The sequence below is a fragment of the Canis lupus genome, chromosome 16 (assembly GCF_048164855.1).
Source record: "Canis lupus baileyi chromosome 16, mCanLup2.hap1, whole genome shotgun sequence".
Classification (NCBI taxonomy): domain Eukaryota; kingdom Metazoa; phylum Chordata; class Mammalia; order Carnivora; family Canidae; genus Canis; species Canis lupus.
The window spans coordinates 36265653-36287558 of record NC_132853.1 but is presented as its reverse complement, the minus strand read 5'-3'; the positions used below and the strand labels follow the sequence as shown (position 1 = coordinate 36287558).

At 56.2% G+C, this 21906-nt stretch overlaps 4 protein-coding genes and 1 long non-coding RNA gene across 5 annotated transcripts in view; 1 reads left to right on the top strand and 4 right to left on the bottom strand.

Moving 5' to 3' along the window:
• Positions 1 to 14468, bottom strand: part of HOXB3 (homeobox B3) — a 56622-nt gene extending 42154 nt beyond the window's left edge. Inside the window, exon 1 of the mRNA XM_072780221.1 lies at positions 14328 to 14468. The gene's annotated coding sequence lies outside the window, so the exon portion shown is untranslated. The remainder of the gene's footprint in view (positions 1 to 14327) is intronic.
• Positions 56 to 16468, top strand: LOC140606596 (uncharacterized). The gene is made up of 4 exons (XR_012008922.1): positions 56 to 256; positions 10307 to 10405; positions 13783 to 15191; positions 16043 to 16468. It is a non-coding gene; the product is annotated as an uncharacterized lncRNA (long non-coding RNA).
• Positions 932 to 3639, bottom strand: HOXB5 (homeobox B5). The gene is made up of 2 exons (XM_072780235.1): positions 2971 to 3639; positions 932 to 2220 (listed from the first exon to the last, which is right to left on the bottom strand). The coding sequence occupies exons 1-2, from the start codon at positions 3530 to 3532 to the stop codon at positions 1973 to 1975; spliced, it is 810 nt and encodes a 269-aa protein (XP_072636336.1). The 5' UTR covers positions 3533 to 3639; the 3' UTR covers positions 932 to 1972.
• HOXB6 (homeobox B6) lies at positions 5572 to 9520 on the bottom strand. The gene is made up of 2 exons (XM_072780243.1): positions 7512 to 9520; positions 5572 to 6469 (listed from the first exon to the last, which is right to left on the bottom strand). The coding sequence occupies exons 1-2, from the start codon at positions 7924 to 7926 to the stop codon at positions 6210 to 6212; spliced, it is 675 nt and encodes a 224-aa protein (XP_072636344.1). The 5' UTR covers positions 7927 to 9520; the 3' UTR covers positions 5572 to 6209.
• A 701-nt stretch (positions 16469 to 17169) lies between the features above and the next one.
• Positions 17170 to 21034, bottom strand: HOXB7 (homeobox B7). Its single transcript, XM_072780244.1, has 2 exons — positions 20175 to 21034; positions 17170 to 17999 (listed from the first exon to the last, which is right to left on the bottom strand). The coding sequence occupies exons 1-2, from the start codon at positions 20572 to 20574 to the stop codon at positions 17746 to 17748; spliced, it is 654 nt and encodes a 217-aa protein (XP_072636345.1). The 5' UTR covers positions 20575 to 21034; the 3' UTR covers positions 17170 to 17745.
• Between the last annotated feature and the right edge of the window lie 872 nt (positions 21035 to 21906).

The window sequence follows — 21906 nt, the reverse complement described above, 5'->3', positions numbered from 1 at the left end:
AGCCAGTGAGGGGTATCTGTCTGACTTCTCGGCGATTTTTACGATCTAACTTCGAGATAAAACCCCTATCCATTTGACATCTAAATGTCATAGCGACTTTTGGGATAGTTTGCTATGGACAAAGGGGGACAAAGTCAAGGGGCGAGGGGGAAGGAGGGCCCAGTAGAGCCTCTACGATTCTTGGCTGTCTCCTCACCAGCTCCCCTCCCCCCCAAGTCCTGTAAGAAGTTGGGCCAAGCTGGAAGGGATTGACCGGGTAAGTGTCCAGACTTGACTCTTGCACTCAGGGTAAAGGCGGACTTGGATGGAGGAGTACTGGGCCCTAACCCTGGGCTACTCCGGCTGGCAGGGGAGCCAGGGGTCTTCCAGGAGGGACCCCAACTCCTAACCAAGAGGGAAGGTCAGTTGGGCTCCTGGAGAGAGGGAGCCCTTGATAAGCTTAGAGAAAACTGAGGTTGAGAGGAAACCTTTGAAATTGAGCTGATTTTTTTTTTGAGGGAGGGGTCTTAGTGGGTGGTAGAGCAGAATTGGGATTTGGGCCAGGGGACAGGGGGGCTGGGCAGGCCTGTACCACTCCCAAAAGGTCAGGAGCCTCCTGCTCAGAACTTAGGCCCAAATTACTTTCCCTGAAGAGGTTTCCAGAGGCTTTTTTGGCTGGCTGGCTGGTGGAAGGCCAGGGTGGAGTCCAGCTCACTCTTTCCCTTGCCCCAGCTCTATGTGGGATTTCTGGGCCTCTCAGTCCCCAGACATGAAAGCCTATCCCCTGACCCAAGAACTCGGCTGACTAAGCAAGGGATGTAGGTGGCTAAGAGGGGCTGCTGGTAAGCATCCTGCTTTCCCTTCCCTACACCCCAGATCTGTCAAAAATGGTCTAGGGTGTGCCCAGTGAGGGAGGGACAGGCCCCCAGAGAAAAGACAAGTGGAAGGGCAGTGGATTAGGGGAAACATTTATTTGACTTCAAGGAAAGCTACAAATACCAAAAGCGAATCACTGAGACAGGCCCGGCAAAGGCAAAGACAGATTTCACGCGTAGCACAGCATCCACTCGCTCACTACAAATGGTCTTGGAAGCGAAATGGGTGTAGGGGGGGAGGGGATGGGTCTGACCCAGACTATCCCCATATTTACAAGCTTTGGGCCCTCTACTCCAGACCCATGAATTCACAGAGAAATACACAAGACATTTTACACTGAGGATTATTTGTGTTTCCATACACTCCCAGGCCAGGCCTTGTGGGGCCTACCCAGGCGGCAGGAACTTAATTCTCACGGTTTACCTTCCCTCTTCTCCATATCACCCCTTTGGTCCTTCCTGCCTCCTTCCCACCCTTTGACCAAGCCTCTGGAAGACTTGGGCCTGGGGAGTGGGGAGGGAGGAAGAGGGAGGAGGAGGAGGAGGAGGAGGAGGAGGAGGAGGAGGAGGAGGAGGAGGAGGAGGAGGAGGATGGAAAGAGACAGTCATGGACTCCATGTCCGAGACCAGCTCAGCTGGGCCGGGCGCTGCTCCGGCACTGCCCCACCTCAACTGCTGCCCCTTAGAGAAGTTTCAAGCTGAAACTCAAAACACAGCACTCATCCCTTTATAAATAAGTTAGAAGAACACAGATAGGAAGGGGACTGTTCACATTAAACATGCGAGTTTCTTTCTTTCCTGGGGGAAGGAGTGCAACCACAGACACGAACATTCAGAAACACTGGCGGATTGGGGGCTGAGTGGAGGGGAGTGGGGAGCAGGGAGGGAAAATAATAATTATCATTATTATTAACAATAATAACAAGATTAACCAGTCCAGGAGAGAGGGAGCCACAGGAAGACCTAAGACCAAACGAAAACTCGTAACACAAGGCCGGTGCGAGGCAGGCTCGTGGGAACCGGTCCCCAGCGGGCAGTGGCAGCGCAGGGAGGTTTGGAGGGGCCAGGGCTGGGGGCGGCAAGGGCTCTTGGGCCACCCAGGGCTCCTCCAGGCGGGCTCAGGGCTGGAAGGCGCTGCCGGCTGTAGCCAGGCTCATACTTTTCAGTTTGTTGTCTTTCTTCCACTTCATGCGCCGATTCTGGAACCAGATCTTGATCTGGCGCTCGGACAGGCAGAGCGCGTGGGCGATCTCGATGCGCCGCCGCCGCGTCAGGTAGCGGTTGAAGTGGAACTCCTTCTCCAGCTCCAGGGTCTGGTAGCGGGTGTACGCGGTCCGGGCCCTTTTCCCGTCCGGACCGGTCATATCTGAAGCAGACAGAGTAGAGCCCGGGAGGCAACGTTATTCCGGTTAAGGGAGGGGGCACTGGATGGGAGAGGGGCGTGGAGCAGGACCCAGGCGTCCCCGGTACCCAGCTCCCCGCAGCTCGAATCCTCCCCCACTCCAGACGCCCCGCATCCGAGCTCGCTTCTGCTCCCCCTTCTCTTGCAGCCCCCACTTCGGCGGCAGCGAATGCGCCCGGCTTTGTCTCTTGCTTCCTCCCTGTGCCTCACCCTTCGCTGGGCTCAGGCCGCCGCTCGCCCCGGGAGGGAGGAGAGAGGCTGCACTTTTGCCCTGGAAAGCTCCCTTTCCTGCTGCTCGCCCCTCCTTTGCTAGCATCAGCCTCAAAATTTCGGGGCTTAAGCAGGACCCTTCCCCACGTTACATAAACCCCATCCTTCATCCTAGAGCTAGTACAGCTGGGTGAAGAAAACCTTAGCGGAATCTGGAGACAAATCATTCAAAATACTCCTCCCCAGCTAAAGACCTAGACCTTCTTTGGCTCTATCCCCCTGAGCTGCGAGGACCCTCTTAGAGACTTCTACCCCTCTGTGAAAAATAGAAAAAAAATAAATCTGTATTTGAGGAGAAGCCAAGCTCTCCTCGCCTCCCCCCCCCACCTCCCCAAACGCAGAGAAGGAAAGCCTACGAGACAAAAAAAAAAAAGAAAGAAAGAAAGAATGAAAGAAAGAAAAGAAAAGAAAAAAGGAAAGAAAAGGAGCGAAAGCGAGAATTACCATGGCTGATGTGAAGCTTCCTCATCCAAGGGAATATCTGCGGAGTCTGCCCCTCGGGCGCGGCTGTGGAGGTGGCCATGGGCTCTGGCTGTGCCCGAGCTAGGCTCGGGCTGCTTAGCTGGCTCGCGGCTTCCTCAGGCTCCGAGGACGCGCTGGCCTCGTCTATTTCGGTGAAATTGGCGCTGGAGCTGGCCGGGGTCGCCTGGTCGGAGGGGGACGAAGCAGAGGGCTTGGCGCCGTGGCTGTCGCCGTTGGTGCAGGGCAGGGACTCGGGCGAGGACAGGGAGCAGCTCGACGCCGCTTGCCTGAAGCGGGGCTCCTGGGCGGGCGCGGGGAAGGCGCGCGAGCTCTCGCCCACCGCCCCAAAGTGGCTGGAGGAGGCCGAGGAGCGGTTGACGCTGAGGTCCATCCCATTGTAATTGTAGCCGTAAGAGCCGGTGTGCATGGCAGCGGGATCCCTGTAAGAGCCGCTCAGAGAGCTGCCACTGCCATAATTTAGCAACTGATAGTCCGGGCCATTTGGATAACGCCCCGAGAAGGAGTTTACAAAGTACGAGCTCATTTGGGTGATTTTGGAGGGCTTGATTTGTGGATCGTGGTCGTTATAACCCTGTGCTTCACGATTTATGATGTATTAATGAATTATAGCGATGCACTGTACTTCGTTTTGCTATGTATGCGGCCAAATATGGGGGGGGGTTGGAAGGGGGATGGGGGGGCGTTAGGGAATCACGTGCTTTTGTTGACCAGTCGTAAATTCTCGCTGATGACCTCAAGAGGTAATTCATGCTCTATGGTTACAAATAATGACGATCCGAGAATCGTTAGGGCCGATTCAATGCGAGCCTCTGAGAGAGGGGGAAAAACGGAGAAGGGGGAGAAACAGGGAGAAGGTTGGCGGCGGCCTCTGAGCAGAGCGCGCCACCTCCCGGTGGTCGGCGGGAGCGCGGGCCGCAGACTGCCATGGCGGCGACGGCTGCCTCCCTGCTGGCTCCCTGCAAACCGCCGGGAGAGAAAGAAACCCGGGCTGGGCTCTTCCTCAGAGTTGAGTCTTTTAGAGGAGGGACTCACTTGAGCCCTCACCCACTTTCTTGGGAGTGGGTTTAGACTATCTGTGTCCTTCTCCTTGTCGTTGTTATTAGTATCATCATCATTATTATTTTCACTCTGGATGAGATGATCAAAAATTGAGTTGCTTTTCCCTCACTGGGGCTCTGCAAGTCTCCGGGTTGGGGCGGAAATGGGGGAGGAGGGTTGGAAGATGTGTGTGGAAAACAATTATTACAATGCGTTTCCCAGTGAGCTCGGCCTGGCCTGCTTCCTTCCCCGGCTGTCCTTCCCATGCATGGCGTCCAGGCGGAGCTGGCAGGGCTGGACCAAGGGGTCCATGGGGAAGCTTTCACTTCTGTGCCCTTTAGAAGTTTGGGATCCTCTTCCTGACCTCCTCCTCCTCCTCAGCCCAGACACAGAGAATGGCAAATCAGGACAGGGACCCCAGAGGATGTGCTCTGCTGGGGCTAAGCGGGCCTACTTGCAGGGAGGAAATGGTGGCAGCGACAGAATAGGTGGTCGGGGTTTGGGGTTCTGAGAGTTCGGGATCAAGGCAAGAAAACCCTGTCACCTCCTCACCAGATGCCCTCTATTACATTGGGACACCCCACTCGAGGCCCCTCGCCGACGTCTGAGTAGTTTCAGAATTTGCCCGGCAGCCCACATCTTCCCTGGAAAGGGATTCGGAGGACCAGCGGCGCCTTGCTGAGCGCGCTGGGCGGCCAGAGACCGCCGCAGCTGGGCTCCTTCTGCCAGGCAGCTATTTTCTTTACAAATAATAAAAAAAAAGGGAGACAGAGGGAGGAGAAAGAAAGGAAAACACTGTCCGCAGCTTGCCGCCTGGGTGAGGGTGGGGGTGGGAGAGAATGGGTCGTTTTTTGGTGGAGGGGATGAGACCAAAGCACCCCATCACCTGGCCTCCTGCGCCTCGGGTCTCCCAGGAGCAGGGGAAAGCCGCGCCCTTCACCCCGTGCCTGCCAGCCGCTTTCAGTTCCCCTACTTGTCGCAGAATTCCTGCTTGAGGAAGGAAGGGGTGCCTGGAGGCTTCAGCTGCGGGTTGAGAGTTGCCTGGTGGCCCCGGTTTAGTCTCCGGAGCCACAGGCCCAGAGCTGAGGGCCAGGGCGGGCGGAGATCAGGCCATGCGGGCAGGCCACAGGCTTCAGGCCTCGCCAGCGTGATGACAGGACACTGCTGAGGCGCGAGACCCGCCTGGCTGTCTCTGCAGAGGCTCCGGGCTCAGGGCCTCGGCGATGTCCCTGGTGCCACGGATAAACGAGGAAAAACTAGAGAATAAGAGGGAAACGGCCTTTCTCAGTCCCCCGAGTCTGCACTCAGAGAGGCTGTTAGGAGTCTCAGCCCTGGCGAGGTGCAGCGCCCGGAGCCTGGGCTGGACCGCCCCAGCCTTTATCTCAACTGTAACTTCCGAGTCGTGCTTGGCCGCCGGGCGGACCAGGGGCTCCTGCCTTCCAGGCCCTGTTTCTGGCACCCGGACACTGCGGTGGCCTTGGGGGTGGGGGAGTGGCAGGGGAGGAGCACAGGTGACCAAGCGGCGAGTTTTTACATCTTTATTATTATTATCATCATCATCATTAATAATATTAATATTATTACCGAAGTATTTCACGTCCAGAGCTAAGACAAGACTACAAACACAACACATAGAAAATTAATAAAATAGAACTTTGTTTTCTTCTGAGGCTCCTCTTCTTACTTCTAGGTAGTATGTGCTCCTTCCAGTGGCTTTTGGGGGGGAGGAGAGGTCTGGGGTCAGGGAGTCTTCGAGGCCCCCCGCTGAGGGCACTGCGAATCTACCATTGAACCGTGCACGGGGAACAAGGACGAAATGAGACGCGACAGGGACCAGAGCATTTGCTCTGCTTCCAGGAAATATCAAGTGAGTCCGGTCCTCAGTTCTCACGGGGGAGCCTGCTGGGGCTGAAGCGGCTCCGTAGGGACGGAGGGGGCGCTCGGGGTGCTGGGTGGGCTCAGGCGGCAAGGCCTCCCAGCACCCAGTGAGAGCTCTGCGGGGCGGGGGCATCCAGAAGAGCGCTGGGCCCCGCCTGTAGCGCGCTGGAGAGCAGGTCCCCGGGACCCCGCCCCCGCCCGCAGAGCCTTCTGGGGGGGCTCTCGGATGCCCTCGGCTCCCCGCAGGCCGCTCCCTTGGCGTCCCCCCTCCCTTTCCAGCGCCTTCACTCGGCTGGCTTTTCTTCCTCCTCCTCCGCACTGAGCTGAGACGCGCTGAGCAGTTTGCTTTCCTTTTTCCACTTCATGCGCCGGTTCTGGAACCAGATCTTGATCTGCCGCTCGGTCAAGCACAGGGCGTGCGCAATCTCGATGCGCCGCCGCCGCGTCAGGTAGCGATTGTAGTGAAACTCCTTCTCCAACTCCAGGGTCTGGTAGCGCGTGTAGGTCTGGCGGCCGCGGCGGCCGCTGGGCCCAAAGGAGGAACCTGTTACGCCGAGAGAAGATGCTGAGGCCTGGGGTCATCAGGGCCAGAACCCCCTCCCCCACTCGACCCTCAAACATGGACTCTAGCCTGTCCCGGGATGCCCTCCACTCTTCGAGTTTCCTGCCCACCCACCCCCTTCCTCACTCCTCCAGCGCCCCCTCCAGATTCCCTCTGGGCCTCCCAAGCCCGTGCCTCTCTGGTCTAGACCTTTGGTGGGGGGATGGGAGGCGAGTTTAAAAATCCCACCTGAGCCTAGTGGGGAGGGGCCGGGGAAGCACGGCCAGGTGTGTCTCTTCCTAGCCTTATCTTTTCTTTCCATCTATCTGGCTTCCCCACCACCCTGTGATAGATTCCAGCCCTTAATCCGTAATGACGTGGATCGATCCACAGTCGGCATTAACGGCTCCTCACTTTCGTGTCCCACTAATGGACATCAATTTGGGACTTAAGGCCGACAAATAATCCAACCTGAGACCCAGGCGCCTGCTTCTCCCTCTCTCCCCCTCCGCCTGCTGCCTCTCCCGTTCTTCCCCCTCATTCTCCCTCCCTCCTCTACCACCCCTTTCCTGGTGCCTCCTCATTCCCCGGCCCCGAACCCCCAGGGAAACACAGTCCCGGACAGACTGCACTCTCCCTCGCCAGCGTCACGACGCCCCCCTTCCCATGACGCACTCCGTTTTTAATGGAACCGTCTTCGGGTGGGGGGACCCGACCAGGGCTGGGGCGGGGGGGGGTGCGCGAGGGAAAGCCACGCCAGTGGCTGCGGCCCCTGCCCCCTCCCCGGCCCCGGGCCCCGGAATCGCGCTCTGGCGCGGCGCTCCGGGAGAGCCCACTCGCTCCCCCTGGTTCCCAGTGCGGCTGGGACTTTGCAAACTTTGTAACTCCTGAGGGCGAGAGGACAGAGCGGGAGACCCGGGACGGGCGCCCCGGCTTCCCTTAGCTCCTAACTGAGATGCCCAGCCGGCACCCTGGGGGCTGCGGGGGGTGGGGGGCGCGCTACTTCTGCCCCGGGGGGTGGGGGACCGCGGGAGGGCTCACTCACTGTTGCACGAATTCATCCGCTGCATCCACGGGTAGACCGGAGTGGAGCACTTCTGCTCTTCGGCCTCGCCGAACACGCTCTTGTCCTGCGCACAGTCGGACTTCCGCGGCTCGGGGTGGAACCGGGGCGGCTCTTCCGCGCCCGAGAGCGCGCAGGCCGACTCCTTCTCGCGGTAGAAGGCCGGCGCCGGCCCGTAGTCGCAGGGCGCCGCTCGGCCGTAGCCGCCGCCCGCGGGCGGGTAATAGGAGGAAGCGGCAAAGCCCTTGTCCTGACCGGGCCCGGGCCCGTAGGGCGCGGGGTAGTGCCTCAGCGGGTCCGCATAGCCCGACGAGTAGAGCGGTAGCTGGCCCAGGAAGGACTCCTGCCCGCTGGCCAGAGTGACGGGGAAGGTGGAGTTCACAAAATAGGAACTCATTGGGAGGGGAGGCGCGCTCGGCCGCTGCTGCTCCGCCGGGTTTATGATTTGTTGTGTTTTATAGTCCGAGCGCCGCGCCTATTAGTAGTATATCTGAGATTGGGTTTTAGCTGAGGGGGGATGGCGAGGTGCCAGTGAGGGCCAGAAGGAAATACAACCATCTGATCCAACACTGACCAATGGCAGAGGCAGGAATTGTCAAATAGCACCCAGGAGGAGCGCAGCCCGCGCGAGGGACCCGCGCACAAACCTATCAACCTTTTTTTTTTCCTCCTTCTTCTTCTCGTTTCTCTCTCTCTCTCTCTCTCTCCCCCCAACAACACAACGCGTCCTGTTCCACCTACGTAGGATCTGCGAAAGAGGCGTCTGTGTCTTGGAGGGAGGAGGGAGCATTTGGATTGAGACCACCCCATCCCCCAGTGATTAAATAAATATATCCCTCCCCTCCCCACGCAGGATAGGAAAAAGTTAATTGTGTTTTCAGAAAAGTTAACCCCTGCGTTGCTTGGACCCCTTCCCTCAAGGGAAGGGTGCCTAAACGTCCCTCTCTGCGTGGTGACGAGAGAACCAAAGGGAAAGACTTGTTTCTAGGGTTTTCTGTAGGTAGGAGAGAAGAGTTCACTATTTAGCATCGCTTTCAGGGGAGGCGAAGAAGAAGAAACACTCTCCTTCCCAGGTTTTGAAAACTGTTTTTCCTGTTTCTCAGTTCTCCTCTGCCTCCTCCAAGCCTGGGTTTATAATTCTTGCTTCTTCACAGCTCTTACCGGCTGAAGGGCAGGCCAGAGCCTGCTGCCCAGAGAACCCAGGAGGTTGGGAAATGGGAGGAGAGTCTGAGCCCAAGCTTCTCCCTCTGGCTCTGTGGCTAGGTTAGGCGAGGCTAGACTAGGAGCTTCTTGGAAGGCTGCTGCTGCTGCTGCTGCTTCAGCTGCCCAAGACATCCTGCCTGGTTGGAGCATGTGATGCTTGTTCTTGGCCCCTGAAGGGACACTGGGGAAAGGGACTAGCTAGCCTTCTCTTCCGCTTGCTGGGGGCATAGGGAGAGTAGGAGTGAGGGGCATCCCCCAGCCTAGGTTTGTCTAGGATAGGGATCCTGCCTGCCACCCTCGCTCCATCCCACCCCCTACGCCCCAAATCACTAGAATATCCTGGGCTACAGATTCTTAGGGATCAAAGATGTCTCAGTACCCCTGGGCACAGGGAAGAAAATGTTCTTCCTCCAATTCTGGGTCCTCAAAATTTCCTGATTTTTGAGACAATCAAAGACAACCGGAAAGAGAAAGGCCCTTGCTCCTTTTCCAGGTCTCTCTAGAAGCTGGCAGTTCTTTTGAAAATGAATTCTTTCTCAATAATTGGTTTGGGTTTAGTTTTCTAAGGAGGGAGAGCTGTCCAGGTCCTCCTGGGGACTCAGCAGGCAGCTTACAACCATCAGCCCGAACCCCCTTCTGTCCGCCTCTCAGGATCCCTCCAGTCCCTCCCACATCTCATATTTGTATCACCAGCTTTGCTGCTGCACAAGCTAGGATGTGAGAAAGAGTGCCCATCTCCGTTCATTTCTCTCTCTCTCTCTCTTTCCCTCTCTCTCCTTCTCCCTCCCTCCCTCCCCCCACCATGTAAGGAAAATGAGCATTGAAGCCAAGCTGGAAGACTGAACCATAATATATTTTCAACAATCTAACTATGCATGTGGAGGCCAGGCATTAAAGGGAGATAACCTTCAGACCTGGGTTCCGAAATGAGCCAGAATGTGTGGCAAAATCTGATGATAAAGGGGCCAGGCTGACTCTCCTCTGCCTTGTCCTTTGGGCTCCTTCTTGTGGGCCAGATTTTTGTCCACTGAAGATGGCACGAGACACGAGTTAAAGTGGTAGAGGGCTGAGGTTGGTGACCCGAGAGTAGGAAGCTGGTTGATTGCAAAGTGGCCTGCAAGGCTTCCTGAACTCAGGACAACTTCTAGGCTATAAATTCATGGCCGAGTAGTTATCCCTGCATGTCCCACCAACCACTTCCTAGTCAAACTCTAAGGAGGTGTTATCAAGATTTAAGAAAACTCAAGCATCCTAATGATGAATCCTAAGTGCCCCAGTCTAGCTGTAATTGGGCCCATTCCTAGAGAGGAATGGAGAACATTTGGTCTAGGGGAGGGGCAAGATCAGGAGAGTGCCAGTCTGCACCTCCCTCCTCTCTGCCACAGACCTTGGGCCTTGGACCACAACCATCCTGCCTCCTCCCTGACCACAATGCCCTCTTCCTAGAACTGGACAGTATGGGCTTTGCTACAGAATCTGGACTAAGTAGGATGCCATAAGGAAGGGCATGAGAAGCACTAAAATAACTGCTTGATCCTTAGAGTCACAGCCCCAAATTAACCTCACCTCTGCAGGTTGCCTGTCGTGAGATGGAGCCGCCAAGGCAGGGCCTGGGCGCCTGGAGTCCGGCATGAAAGGAAATAGCGCCTCATCGCTCTTATCTAAGCCCAGAGGTATTTATGAGCGTTTATTCGTCTGATCCGTTTGTTTGGGAGAAAGAGCAGACGGGCAGGGCCCGGCCAGAGGCCGCCTGGTTTCTGGAGCCAGATCTCTACGAATTTGTCTGTAGTTCGGTCCACTGCCGTCCGTCTGTCTCCAACGGGGAATATGTAAATACCCAGCAGGCACAGCTGTCTGCCAGTCCGGGGTGTCTCTCTCAGCCTCATGGAGAAAGTGTGTAGATAGAGAGGTGAACATAAATGTGTACCAAGTCTTGAGTACACAACAGAAGGACTGTACAGAAACCCCACAGGCAGAATTTATAATTGTAATTTTCTATGCTGTGAATATGAGCTCCTGTGGATGTGCACGCATTTTCATCTCCCAGGGAAATGTCCAAGTTGTGTTCAGCTCATGACTAAAATTCTCCTGTACTGGTAACCTCAGGAAGGGATTTTGCCTGGATGTGTACAGAGAGGAGGGGGGATTGAGACACTGTCCAAGCTTCTCATTTTCTCTCAGCTACAAAGCTCCCCCCACCTCCAGCTCATTGGGTTGTGAGCATCTTGCTCCAACCCACTCCCAACTCCAGCTGGGGTGGAGCAAATTAAGACATCTCAACCCAATTCTTCCCCTAGACTCTGTGATTCTCTGAATTTGGGGAACGTAAATGTTCCCAGAGGGAGTTCTCAACCTTTGGGAGCTGTTGACATGGGATATTGCCTTAAAATTGGCCGGTCCAACCTGAGCTACAAAGACTTCATTTCCATTATGCAAATGAACATCGTGGTCTCCGAACTTGGGGGGGGGGCGGGGAACGGGGTGGGATAAGGCGGTGGCCAAAGGCTCCTTCTCCCTTCTCCCTAACCAGGTCCACGGGCACTCTAAGAGCCAAAGGGTATCAACCCCCTGTACCAACCGCCTCTCTCCCCACCTGTCCTGCGGATAGCCCCCAAGAAAGAGGGGCCCTAGACTTTCCCGCGGCTCCCCCGAGGCCTCCACACTAAGCCCGGCCTTCTGGCGGCGGAAAGTCACTCTTGCTGCCCGGAAACCTGAAAGGGCAGCTCCTGTGGTTCAACTCTCAAGGCGCCGGGAATGCAGGGACCACAGCCCCTAGGTCTGCGCCCCCCAGCTCCGCCGGGCCCCTCGATCTCAGAGACTCCTCCAGCTCTGGGCCAGACCCTAGTAACACCTCGGCCTGCCTGGCACCGCAGGCAATTTCCTGCAGCCCCCGCCCAGGAACTGGGGCCACAGCACCTTGAAAGGAGCGGCCAGAGCTTCCTCCTGCGGCTTGAAAGCCCGAGCTAATCAGTAACCCGTGAGACAGGGGCCAATATTCAAACGCGGCGGCAGCAGAGGCGCGTACCCCTGCCATCACCACCCCCTTCTGGGAAGGCGGTCGGGTTAAGCGAGTGTGAGGGGTCCTCCGGAACGGAAATCACAATGGTTTGGTTCCTTAAGGATCGATCCCCACTCCCACTCCCTATGTTTCCCCCAAGACATATTTGTGTCAATTTCGCTTGAAACGATCAGGAATGGGGGAGGGGACCCACACTCACTTGCAGACACCAACAGTTTCCAGAAAATTTCGGCTCCATTCCTTTACCACGGGCTCACCGGCCAAGCAACTGGCAAGACTCACCGGCCAACCCGGAGAACACAGACCCGGGTTTGTCTTTTGACAGCCGAGTGGAACTGCGGGGGCCGGCGCCTCCCGTGCTGCCCCCTCCCTCCCTTGGCCGAAAAGAAAACCAAATAAACCTTGAACAGCCTTGGCCTCGCATCTCCCGAGCGTCCCTGATGATCCCCTCTCGAGCCTTGGAGGGGTGGGTAGGCCGGCGGGCGAGTGCGTGCGACTCTGATCTCCCACCCTTGGGGTTCAGGGCCCCCTGCCCGCGAGATGCAGTATTAGTCCTTTTTAAATATGACCTAGAAAAAGCCGCTTTTCCAGCCAGCCGCTGGTTTTGGAGCTAGGATGGGGCGGGCGAGGGGGGAGGGCACACTTGTTCTCTAATCCACACGCGGACAGGCGGGTACCAAGCTGCAGCGGAAAGCAGCAATCTGGGCCGAAGTCCCCCCAAAACCCTCCGAACCTGAGCAGCGGGGGCTCTAGGCAGCGGCGCGGTTCAGGCAGTGTCGCCGGGCTTTGCGGCGCCGAAGCCGCATGTCTCCGAACGGACGGTAGATGGCAGCAAACCGCATAATTTGGGTCAGAGCAAACTGTCTAAGGGATGATTTATTCCCCGCCAAGACTACAGGAGAAAAAGACCTTTAGTCTGGATGGGTTTGGGGGATTTTTCCTTTGAGAATAGGCCCCGAGTACCGTAGGTGCTGGCCCAGAAGTGCTCTCGCGGCGCAGCCCGGGGGTCCCTGCAGGCACCCAGTCCAGGCCTGCTTCAGGGGCATCTACCTGTGCCTCCAGGGGCCCCCTTCCCGCGCCACAAGTGGCCTGCATCCCTCTCCTCCCAGCTCAGGCTTGAGAGGGCCAATATCGCCCGACCCACCCTCATCCCCTGCAACCCCTAGCCAACCAGACATCCGAGGCTGAACGCTCCTCATTTGGTCTTTAAAAAGAGAAAAGCAGTCACCTATTTATGCAAACCAAACTAAATCAGTCTCTCCTGCCCTTGACGCCCAGAGCCACTTATCTCTCCGCTGGCAGCCTCCCCAGAAGCCCTCTCACTATGTTTTTAGGTTTTAACCGGCTTTCCCCTTCTTCCACCCCACCAGCTACTTTAGACATTTCAGTCTCCCGCCCAACGTTTCTTCTCCACCCCCCTCCTTCACCCCCAGGAGGCCTGGCTGGAGAATGAAATCAGGCGCGGGAGGGACAAGACTAGCTGTCTGAGCTCAGGGCCAGGCAGCTTTGCAGTCCGGAAACCATCAGGTTCCCTTATTGGGTTCTCTTTTTATTTTCTCCTTCTCCCACTCTGTTCCCCTCTTTTTTTTTTTTTTTTTTTTGTTTTGTTTTTGTTTACGAGCTTAAAACACAACATGCTCAGCAGCTTCTCCACAATCAACACGTTTGGATCCCGGAAAGTTTGCAGCGTTTCCACCTCAGACACCACACATGGCAATTTTCTCCACCGAAATCCACACACCCATACCGATAAAAACACAAGTAATAGAATCAATATTGCACAGAAACCAACACGCTGTAACCTACCGCATTAAAAACCACAAAACTGTCTCCCTGCAGAGCGAGGCTCCCTCCTGTGGGAGTGGTGAGAGACCTGGGCATTCTCAGGCTGGCTTCCTGGGGGGGGGGAGGCGGGGAGGGGGGTGTCCCTCGATTTGGGTGCCTCCACCCACAGCCCTTTAATTTCAGAACCGTCTCCGCAGGGAGATAAGGAGCATTTCTCTGTGAATTGTTCTCTGTGTGTCCCTCTAGCCGCCGCCTCCTCGCCCTCGAGGGCCTCTGCGGAGATTCCAGGCCCTCCAGAGACCCGGACGTCCCTCAGCGCCACCGCCCCTGTGCCAATGCCGCCGGGAAACCGCCGAGACCCGCACCGGGCAAGAGAACTGCAGGGGGCCAACTGGGGGAGGCCGGAACGAGGGAGGGAAGGGGGGAGGGGGCGCACACCCACAGAGGCCAGAGCGACCGGCTTCTGGGCGCCCTGAAGCCCAGACACCCCTATGCTGTCTTTCGCAGCCCCCTCTCTGGAGCCTCTCCTCTCAGCTTAAAAGGGCGACTTAGAGCTCGCCTCCGTGGCCCCTTTCGGTTCCTCCTCCCATCTTCCCTGCCTTGGCTCCCCCTCCAGGAAGCAGCCACCCCTCTCTCTTTCTCAGCCACCGAATTTCCTGGGAAGCCTCTCCCTGCAGCGCCCAGAGATGGGGTTCAGCCCCGTCTTGGGGTGGGGGGAGAGGGAGACAAACCTAAGCCCCACCCCCTCCAAAATCGATGCAAAAGAATAAGAATTGTAGAATCTCCCTTACCTTTGTAGACCTTGGGATTTCTTCCCTCCGATTGAAAGGGGTGAAGAGGAAGGGGGGGGGGAAGCGTTCTGTTTCTTCTTCATCTTCCAGATAATATTGTCCCAACCTGAGAGCCGTCGCTTCCCCTTCTCTGACTTGGGAGAGAGGGTGTTTCGCTTTTCTGATATTTGCATAGAAAATGGAGTAAGTTCTGGCTTTGAAAAATGGTATCAGGCTGCAGTCCTGGGCAGATTGTCCATTTACCCTCCATGATGACTAAAATCCCAGATCAGCAAGCAAATCAACTTAGAAATTAAAATTATTTTTGGTTCTCTCTTTTGTGTAATTCCCACCCCTCCTTCTCTCTCTCTTTCTCCCTCTCTCTCTCTCTCTCTCTCCCTCTTTTCCCTCTCTCTTCCTCTCTCTCTTTTGCTTTATCGAGCTGATATTGAAGTATAAAAATATCAAGAGGCTGGAGCCCTGAAGGACGACAGTGCTCCGACCTAGGTGTGGTGTCCAAAAGAATGCTGCATTATAACCACCAGGGAAATGATAAAAAGTTCATGTTCACGATCGCCCGGCCACATGACCGGCGCCGGCCAATCGCTGGATTCAACCACTCATAAACTTCTATCACAAAGTTGTAAATTTTCATAAAACAACAAGGAATTTATTGCATTTCTTCATGGCTGCTCCACCAGCAACCCTTTTCTCGGTCGCCATCTTCTTTTCTTCTCCTTCTCGCTATTTGGGGAAACCCCAATCTGAGAAGGGATGAGATTTGGGGTGCAGGGAATCAGACTGAGGAGCCACAGGGGTCCATCTGGAGAGGGGATTCTCTCCAGAACCTCCCTATTCTCACAGGAGCTCTGCCTCCCTCTTGTAGTAAGAATTCACCCCAAATCCTCCACACAGGGGCCATTCTAAGGCAGTTTTGGGGTGAGTCGGGAGTAACAGCGGGTATCCAAAATTGCCACTTGCATCAAGGCAAAATGAAGGCTTCAGGGTCCCCTCTCCTCCTCTGAATGCCCCCCTCATTCCCAGCCCTCTAGATGGTGGGACCCCCACCTGTGAGGCGTGTAGCATTGCGGGTGTGGGGGTCTTAGATCCCCTAGGGCCTAGTTTTCACCTAGGAAAGAAAGGCGGCCCTGACAGAGGCCAAGGTGGACAGCCTAGCAACCAGAGTCTCGCCTCTGCACCCCAGAAACTGGAAGAGGGTGAAGCCAGATCCCTGCCTCTTCCACCCAAATGCCCACATGCTCAGGTTCCCAATGACAGCTCCATGTGCTCTCCAGGGGGTTCTGCGGTCATTAATGGGGGAAAGTGCCGGTTCAGGGGGACTTTTACCTACAAATTCAAATTAAAGAGATTCTCCTAAAACGCGCTTCCATTCAAACCTGCTTCTTTCTTTCTGTCCCAAAACCTGTTCTTTGCATTTAAATAATCCAAGGTCTGTAATCGAATAAATTCTAAAAATCAGCTCCACAGGTCTAGATGCGTAGGCACCGTCCTCCAGGTTTATGTTCCTCAATCAAGGGGTGTTTTGGAGGAAAAAACCCTACAAAACAAACAAAAAAATCTCCACCGCCACCAAACAGAATTCACCCCGTGTTTCCCAGGGCCCCTGAAATACTGCTGTATTTTGAATTGAGCTACCAGCGCCCAAGTGCAGGAAACGAAATAACATCCCCCAAAAAACGTTTTCTCTTTTTTCTCTCTTTCTCTGTACTCCCGAGGAGATTCCAGGTTGCCGGCAGCGCGGACCGCGGGCAGCAAGGCGCGGAGGGAGCCCGCGGAGCTTGGGCGGGCGGCGCGGCCGGGCTCCGAGCGGCCGGGATGCGGCCACACCAGCCGGGTAAACTTGCACCGCTCAGGCTCTCGTTCTCAGGGCTCATCCACTCCCCCACCTCCCCACGTAAAAATTTTATTTGGATCGCTGTGTTAATTTAGAATGAGATAAATTAAAGTAAATGAAAGCAAAATGAGTTGCAATAAAGTCACCGAATAGCTCTTGCGGAAGATGCTTGCTCGTTGGGCGGAAGCCGGGAGCGCCCTGGCGTTGGAGGCCTCTTCGGGCAGGCGGTGTCTGCTAGCCGCCCCGCTTCTGCCCAACGCTGCCCGCCCCACCCCCAGAAGCGGGAGTGGATCTGGGTGGTCACCTTCCCTTTCCTTCCACTCTTCCTCCTTAGGGGGCCTAACACTTCGGATTTCAGCTCCGTACTTGGGCGGCCCAGCCTGGCCATCAAGCCGCAGCCTGGTTTGAAGGCCTGGTTGGGGCAGAGTTGGCGGAACTGTGGGGGTTTTGTTTTGTGAATGTGTGTGTGACTGGGCGTGTGGGCTCCTGGATGTGCTTCCTTGGGGGCAAATGTGAATCTGTGTTTATAAGCCAGTGTGTGAATGTACATTGGTATGTATAAATGTCTCTGTGAGTGAGTGTGAATGGGTGTTTACTTGTGAGTGTGTGTGAACGTGAATGCATGTGTTCCAGCCTAGAGTTGGGTTGTGTGAATGCCTGTAGGTTATTTATGGATGTATGAATATAGGGGTTTATTTGTGACTGTAGGGTGATAATGTATATATTCACTTGCGTGTGATGTCAGCCTATAAATATGTGTGATTGGGGCATTTGTGTATGTCGGTATGTATAGAAGAATGTAAAGGGAATGTGTTGTTATATCGGGGTTCACTTGATGGCAGCCCCCAGAGCAAGCAGCACCAGGAAAAAGAGCAGACCCCAGCACAGAAAGAAATGACTAGCAGCAGAAGTTGAAGCCAAGGGGCTCTGGGATGCACGGCTAACCCTGTTACCACCACCACTACCCACAACCCCCCAGCTTTAGGGAAACAGAAAATAGGGCAACTGTTCATTTTTAAACTGTGTTTTATTTCTTCAGGTACACATAAGATGTAACGAGGATCACAGGGGCTGGCGGGAGCAAGGAGCATCGGGCAGACCAGGTGCACAGAGGGGACACTTGAGCTAGTTGGTGGGTCCATAGGGCTGCCTAAGGCCCCTTCAATGCTGCTACTGGGAAGGCGGGGGCTCAGGAGGACGGGGAACCACACGAATGAGTCCAGACCCACAGACCACAAAGACAGCATCAAAGAAAGGGGCCTTACAAAACAGCAAAATTTTACAAAGACCTTACAATAGCAACATAGAAAAGGGGAGGCAGAAAATCTACAGAACAGGTAGGTGATGTTCTTCCCATATTGTACAAAACACACCCGACGGACTTTTCTATAGGTAGTATTTTTTTTCAGTGTTAAGAAACCAAAACTTCACCTTCTCTCCTTAAAAAAATTTTAAACTGCTTTCCGCTACTTAAATAGTTTTCCCCCTCCCTATTTAATTTGAGTTTCCTGGTTCAGTTCTCAGAGCTGGGCTTCACCCTCTCTCCCTTCCTCTCACTCTCTTCCTCTACCGGGTCTCTGGCTCTCACTCTTCCTCATCCTCCTCCACCTCGGCCTTGTCCTGGCCTGTGGCCCCAGGGCCCGTGCTCTTGTTCTCCTTTTTCCATTTCATGCGCCGGTTCTGAAACCAGATCTTGATCTGTCTTTCGGTGAGGCAGAGCGCGTGCGCGATCTCGATGCGCCGCCGCCGTGTCAGGTAGCGGTTGTAGTGAAACTCCTTCTCCAGCTCCAGGGTCTGGTAGCGGGTGTAGGTCTGGCGGCCTCGCTTTCGGTCCGTCCCTGCGCACAGTATTTAAAGGAGAAGAATTAGTGCTCGTGGGGAAAGCCAGAGAGTGCCCGAGTCCCTCTCAGACCTCAGGTTTGGGGGTCAGTGGTGGGAAGAGCCCATTTCCCCATGAAACCAAATTCTTACTTTCCATATACCCCAACGTGTGCCTTCCCACTTCCCTCCTTGTACAGGCATTTCTAGAGGCCTCTGGAGGCAAACGTCCCCATTTGCCACCCAGAAAGGCTTTCAGCCCAGGGGTTCTGAGCCCAAGATTTAACCTGCTGGCTCTTGAAGGCTTTGCACCTGAGAGGTGTATGTAGGATGAAAGAAGGTTAATCTTCCCATCACCCCTGAGACCAGGCATCCTAGGATTCCCCTTTTGGGTACTGACCGGATGGTCTTTAGGGTAAGAGGCAATGGAAGCCATGCAAGTGACCCTGGAGTGGATCTCTAGGCCTGGCCTGAGTGCTTTTCCCAAAAAGAAAAGGAAACAAAGGAGACTCACAGACACTGACCCAGTCTCTCTCTCTGTCTTTTTCTCTCTGTCTCTGTCTCTCTCTCTCTCTCTCTCACACACACACACACATAGCCTGTTATAGAATGAGAAGGAGGTGAGAATTTGCAGATTTCCTTGGAGCCTGGAGTTTCCCTGAGAGCAGCTGCCTTCTGATGACTCTTTTTCCAGTGAATGGCTCAGGTTCAGACAGGGCTAGGCTGTCCTGCCTGCCCACCTGCCCAGACAACCCAGTTCTCCAAATCAACCTTTGGGCCCTCCAGGAAGGCACGGGGAAGAGAGCAGCCTGGTTTGGGGTAGAACATGAAGTATCTGGCTGGTGGGGGATGTAGGGTAGAGGAGAGCCTTCCAGCGTAGGCCAAAACCCTGAAGAACCCTGGGGGATGTTGTATGGGGGGAGGTGCTGGTGCCAGCCCTCCTGGGAAGGAGACATGGGAGGAGGGCTTAGGGGCCTTAATTTCCAGTCAGATAAAAGCCAAGCTGAAATGTTTACGAGCAGAAAAATTTGGGCTTTGATAAATCAACTGGAAAGGCAGTTGAATTATGGAGCAGGTAATGGAGACCGTGACCACCAATACTGATGGCGTAAGAGCCAGGCTTCTTTGGACTGGATTGGGAGGCTCTGACCACAAGTCTCGGGCCTTCTGAACCTTGGGGTTGGCCCCTGAGTCCAGGGCAGCGTTAAGAAGAATGTCTGGTTCAGGCTAGTCAGGAGACCCCACGGAGCCCTGGTCTCCTGGGGCTTCCGCAGCAGCTGGCTCAGTGGCCTGAACTGTCTAAGTCACGATTTGGCAAGGCATAATCCAAGTCCCTTCCCTGAGGACATTCACCCTTCTGGAATGATACCTGCAAACTTGCTGGCCAGTTCTCCAGGGGGGCACTTAGGAGGCCTAGGAAGGGCACCTGAGGAAGCCAGCCATAGTCTGATGAGGCTTCCGACCCTTTCTCTGGTTCTGCTTCTCCCTGCCCAAGTTCACTGGGGGGTCAGGAGCCTCATCTCTCTTGGCTTCAGCCCCCCTCTCTCCACCTGCCTCTCTGGCTCTGTGTCCCTGGCTGGATCTTCATCTCTTCTCATACCCCCTCCTCCCGCCAAGCCTCTAGAGCCCACCTCTAATTGTCCAGAAGGGAATAATGGGGGAGCTGGGTTGGCTAGGAGGGAAGGGGGAGGGGAGAATTGCTCTGCGCTGCGGGCCCCCTCCCCCAGACCTCCAAGCTGGGGCTGGGGGACACACCCAGAGCTGAGATCCCCGGCGGCGGGGAAAAGAGAAGGGAGGGGGGAGACCCTAATGGCTATTCTCTGCAAACCCCAGCCTTCCTCCACAAGACAAACGGCCTCGTCTCCAGCCCGTGCCGGCGCGGCTGATAAATATTTAAAGCTAAAAGGCCGGGAGGAAAGGTGGGGGGCGGGCGGGGGGCTCGGAGCGCCAAGGCGTCGGCGAAGAGAGATCCGCCAGGGGAGCAGAAGGAGCCTGAGAGCACCGAGCAAAAATGGGGGGGGTGGGGGCGGCGCGCCGGGTTGCGGCGGAGCTGCAGCCGAGTCCCCAGGGCCGACCTCCTACCGGGAGCACTCTGGACGCGGAAAGGGGCACTTGGCCGGGAAGGGGGCGCCCTGGGGGGGGATGCGCCCGGGCCACTGCGGCTCGGCTCGGGATGGCTCGGTGCGCGGCGTTACCTGAGCTTCGCATCCAGGGGTAGATCCGGAAGTTACTCTCGGCCGCCAAGTCCGAGTCCCTCTGCTCCTTGGCGCCCGCCGCCTTGGCGGAGTCGCCGGGACACACCCCGGAGAGGTTCTGCTCAAAGGGCGCGCAGTGCATGTTGAAGGAACTCGGCTCGAGCCCGTAGCCGGCCGCGTAGACGCCGGCTGCACTCTGGCCCGCCATGCCCCCCCCGCCGGGGTACAAGCCCTGCATCGAGGCGGCGAAGGAAGCGCCCGAACCCGCTCCATAGCCCGGGCGCTGGGGGTTGGAAGCAAACGCACAAGAAGTTTGTTCAGGGAAGGCTCCGGTGGCGAAAACCGAACTTGCGGCTGGATATTTAGAAAATAAAGCATTCGCATAATACAATGAACTCATAATTTGGCCGGATGATTTGTAGGCAGGGACGTTTTAGTGTCGGTTTTACGAGATTCCTTGATATATTACAGAATTAGAGTCCAGATTTACACCAAAAAGGACCCCCTTTTTCCTCTCCGGACCACGTGACCCCGCCCACGTGACGCGCCCTCCGCCAATGGCCCGGCAGCCTCCCCACGGCTCCCGGTAATGTGGAAAAAATTGTGTGGCGTTCGATTTATAAAATATGATCAATAATGAATGGGAGAGCCGAGCCCTGCGGATTGGGGCTGGGGGCTCAAGGGCCGCCGTCGACCCTCTTGGGCTGGAGGCAGCTTGCAGGCGAGATTTGGGGAGGAATGGATTGAGTAGGAGGGAAAATAAATAACCTCTGAGCCATCCGTGTTGTCACCCCACCACCACCACCCACCTCCCCAGCCGGTTGCCCAACAAGAAACAAATGCAGGGATTGCCCGCAACTGGGTGGGTGGGTGGGTGGGTGGGCGGGTGGGGGCAGGTCAGGTCTTTATTAATCTGGGCCAGTGCAGCCTCGCTGGGCCTTAGCGGGGACCTTGGTCCGGTTCTCCCGAGGTGAGCGGCGGAGGTGAGCCTGGCCTCCTGGCTCGCTCTCTCGGTGCCCCCAGACATACAGGCAGGGATGGAATGAAGCTTCGTGGGTGCTCCTACAGGCGCGGGATCCAGCCCACGGGCGTGGGATGCTGCGGTTTCTGGTGGTGGCTAAAACAAACAAACAAACACAACTGTTTGAAAATAAAAAAAAGGAAGGGGGTGGGGTGGCTGGGAAGAGAAAGGAAGGGAGGAGGGCGGCCTGGGTATGCTGCTCTCCTGGTTCCGGGAGGCGGATGCCTCAGTGGAGCGTGGCTGCGGGAGCAGCAGGGGCAGCGAGGGAAGGAAGGGGGCGAGCCACGACCTCAGAGCTGGGCGAAGGTGGCCAAGTCGCGAAGAGGGAGAGGCGGGGAAGTGCATCTCTTCTCTCCTCCTGCTCCCCCCACCCCCAGCCACCCACTCAGCCAGCCAGCCAATCTGGGAAAAATAAATGTATAAGCTTGTTCAGCGGCCCTGCGCTCCACTTTTATACACACACACACACACACACACACCAGCACACACACAAGCGCACACGGGAGAGGGCCCGCAGAAACAAAGGGGGAGGCGGCGGGGGATACAGCCACCAGTCCCGGCGCATCCCTCCAGCGTGGCCTGGGCGCCCGGGTCTCGCGCCGGCAGCCTCTGAACGCGAAGGGAGGGGGTTTCTCTGGGCTCCCCTCCCCCGTTCCTCTCTCCTCCAATCAGGCGCAGCCGCCTCCCTCACCCCCTGCGCCCCTGGGCCAA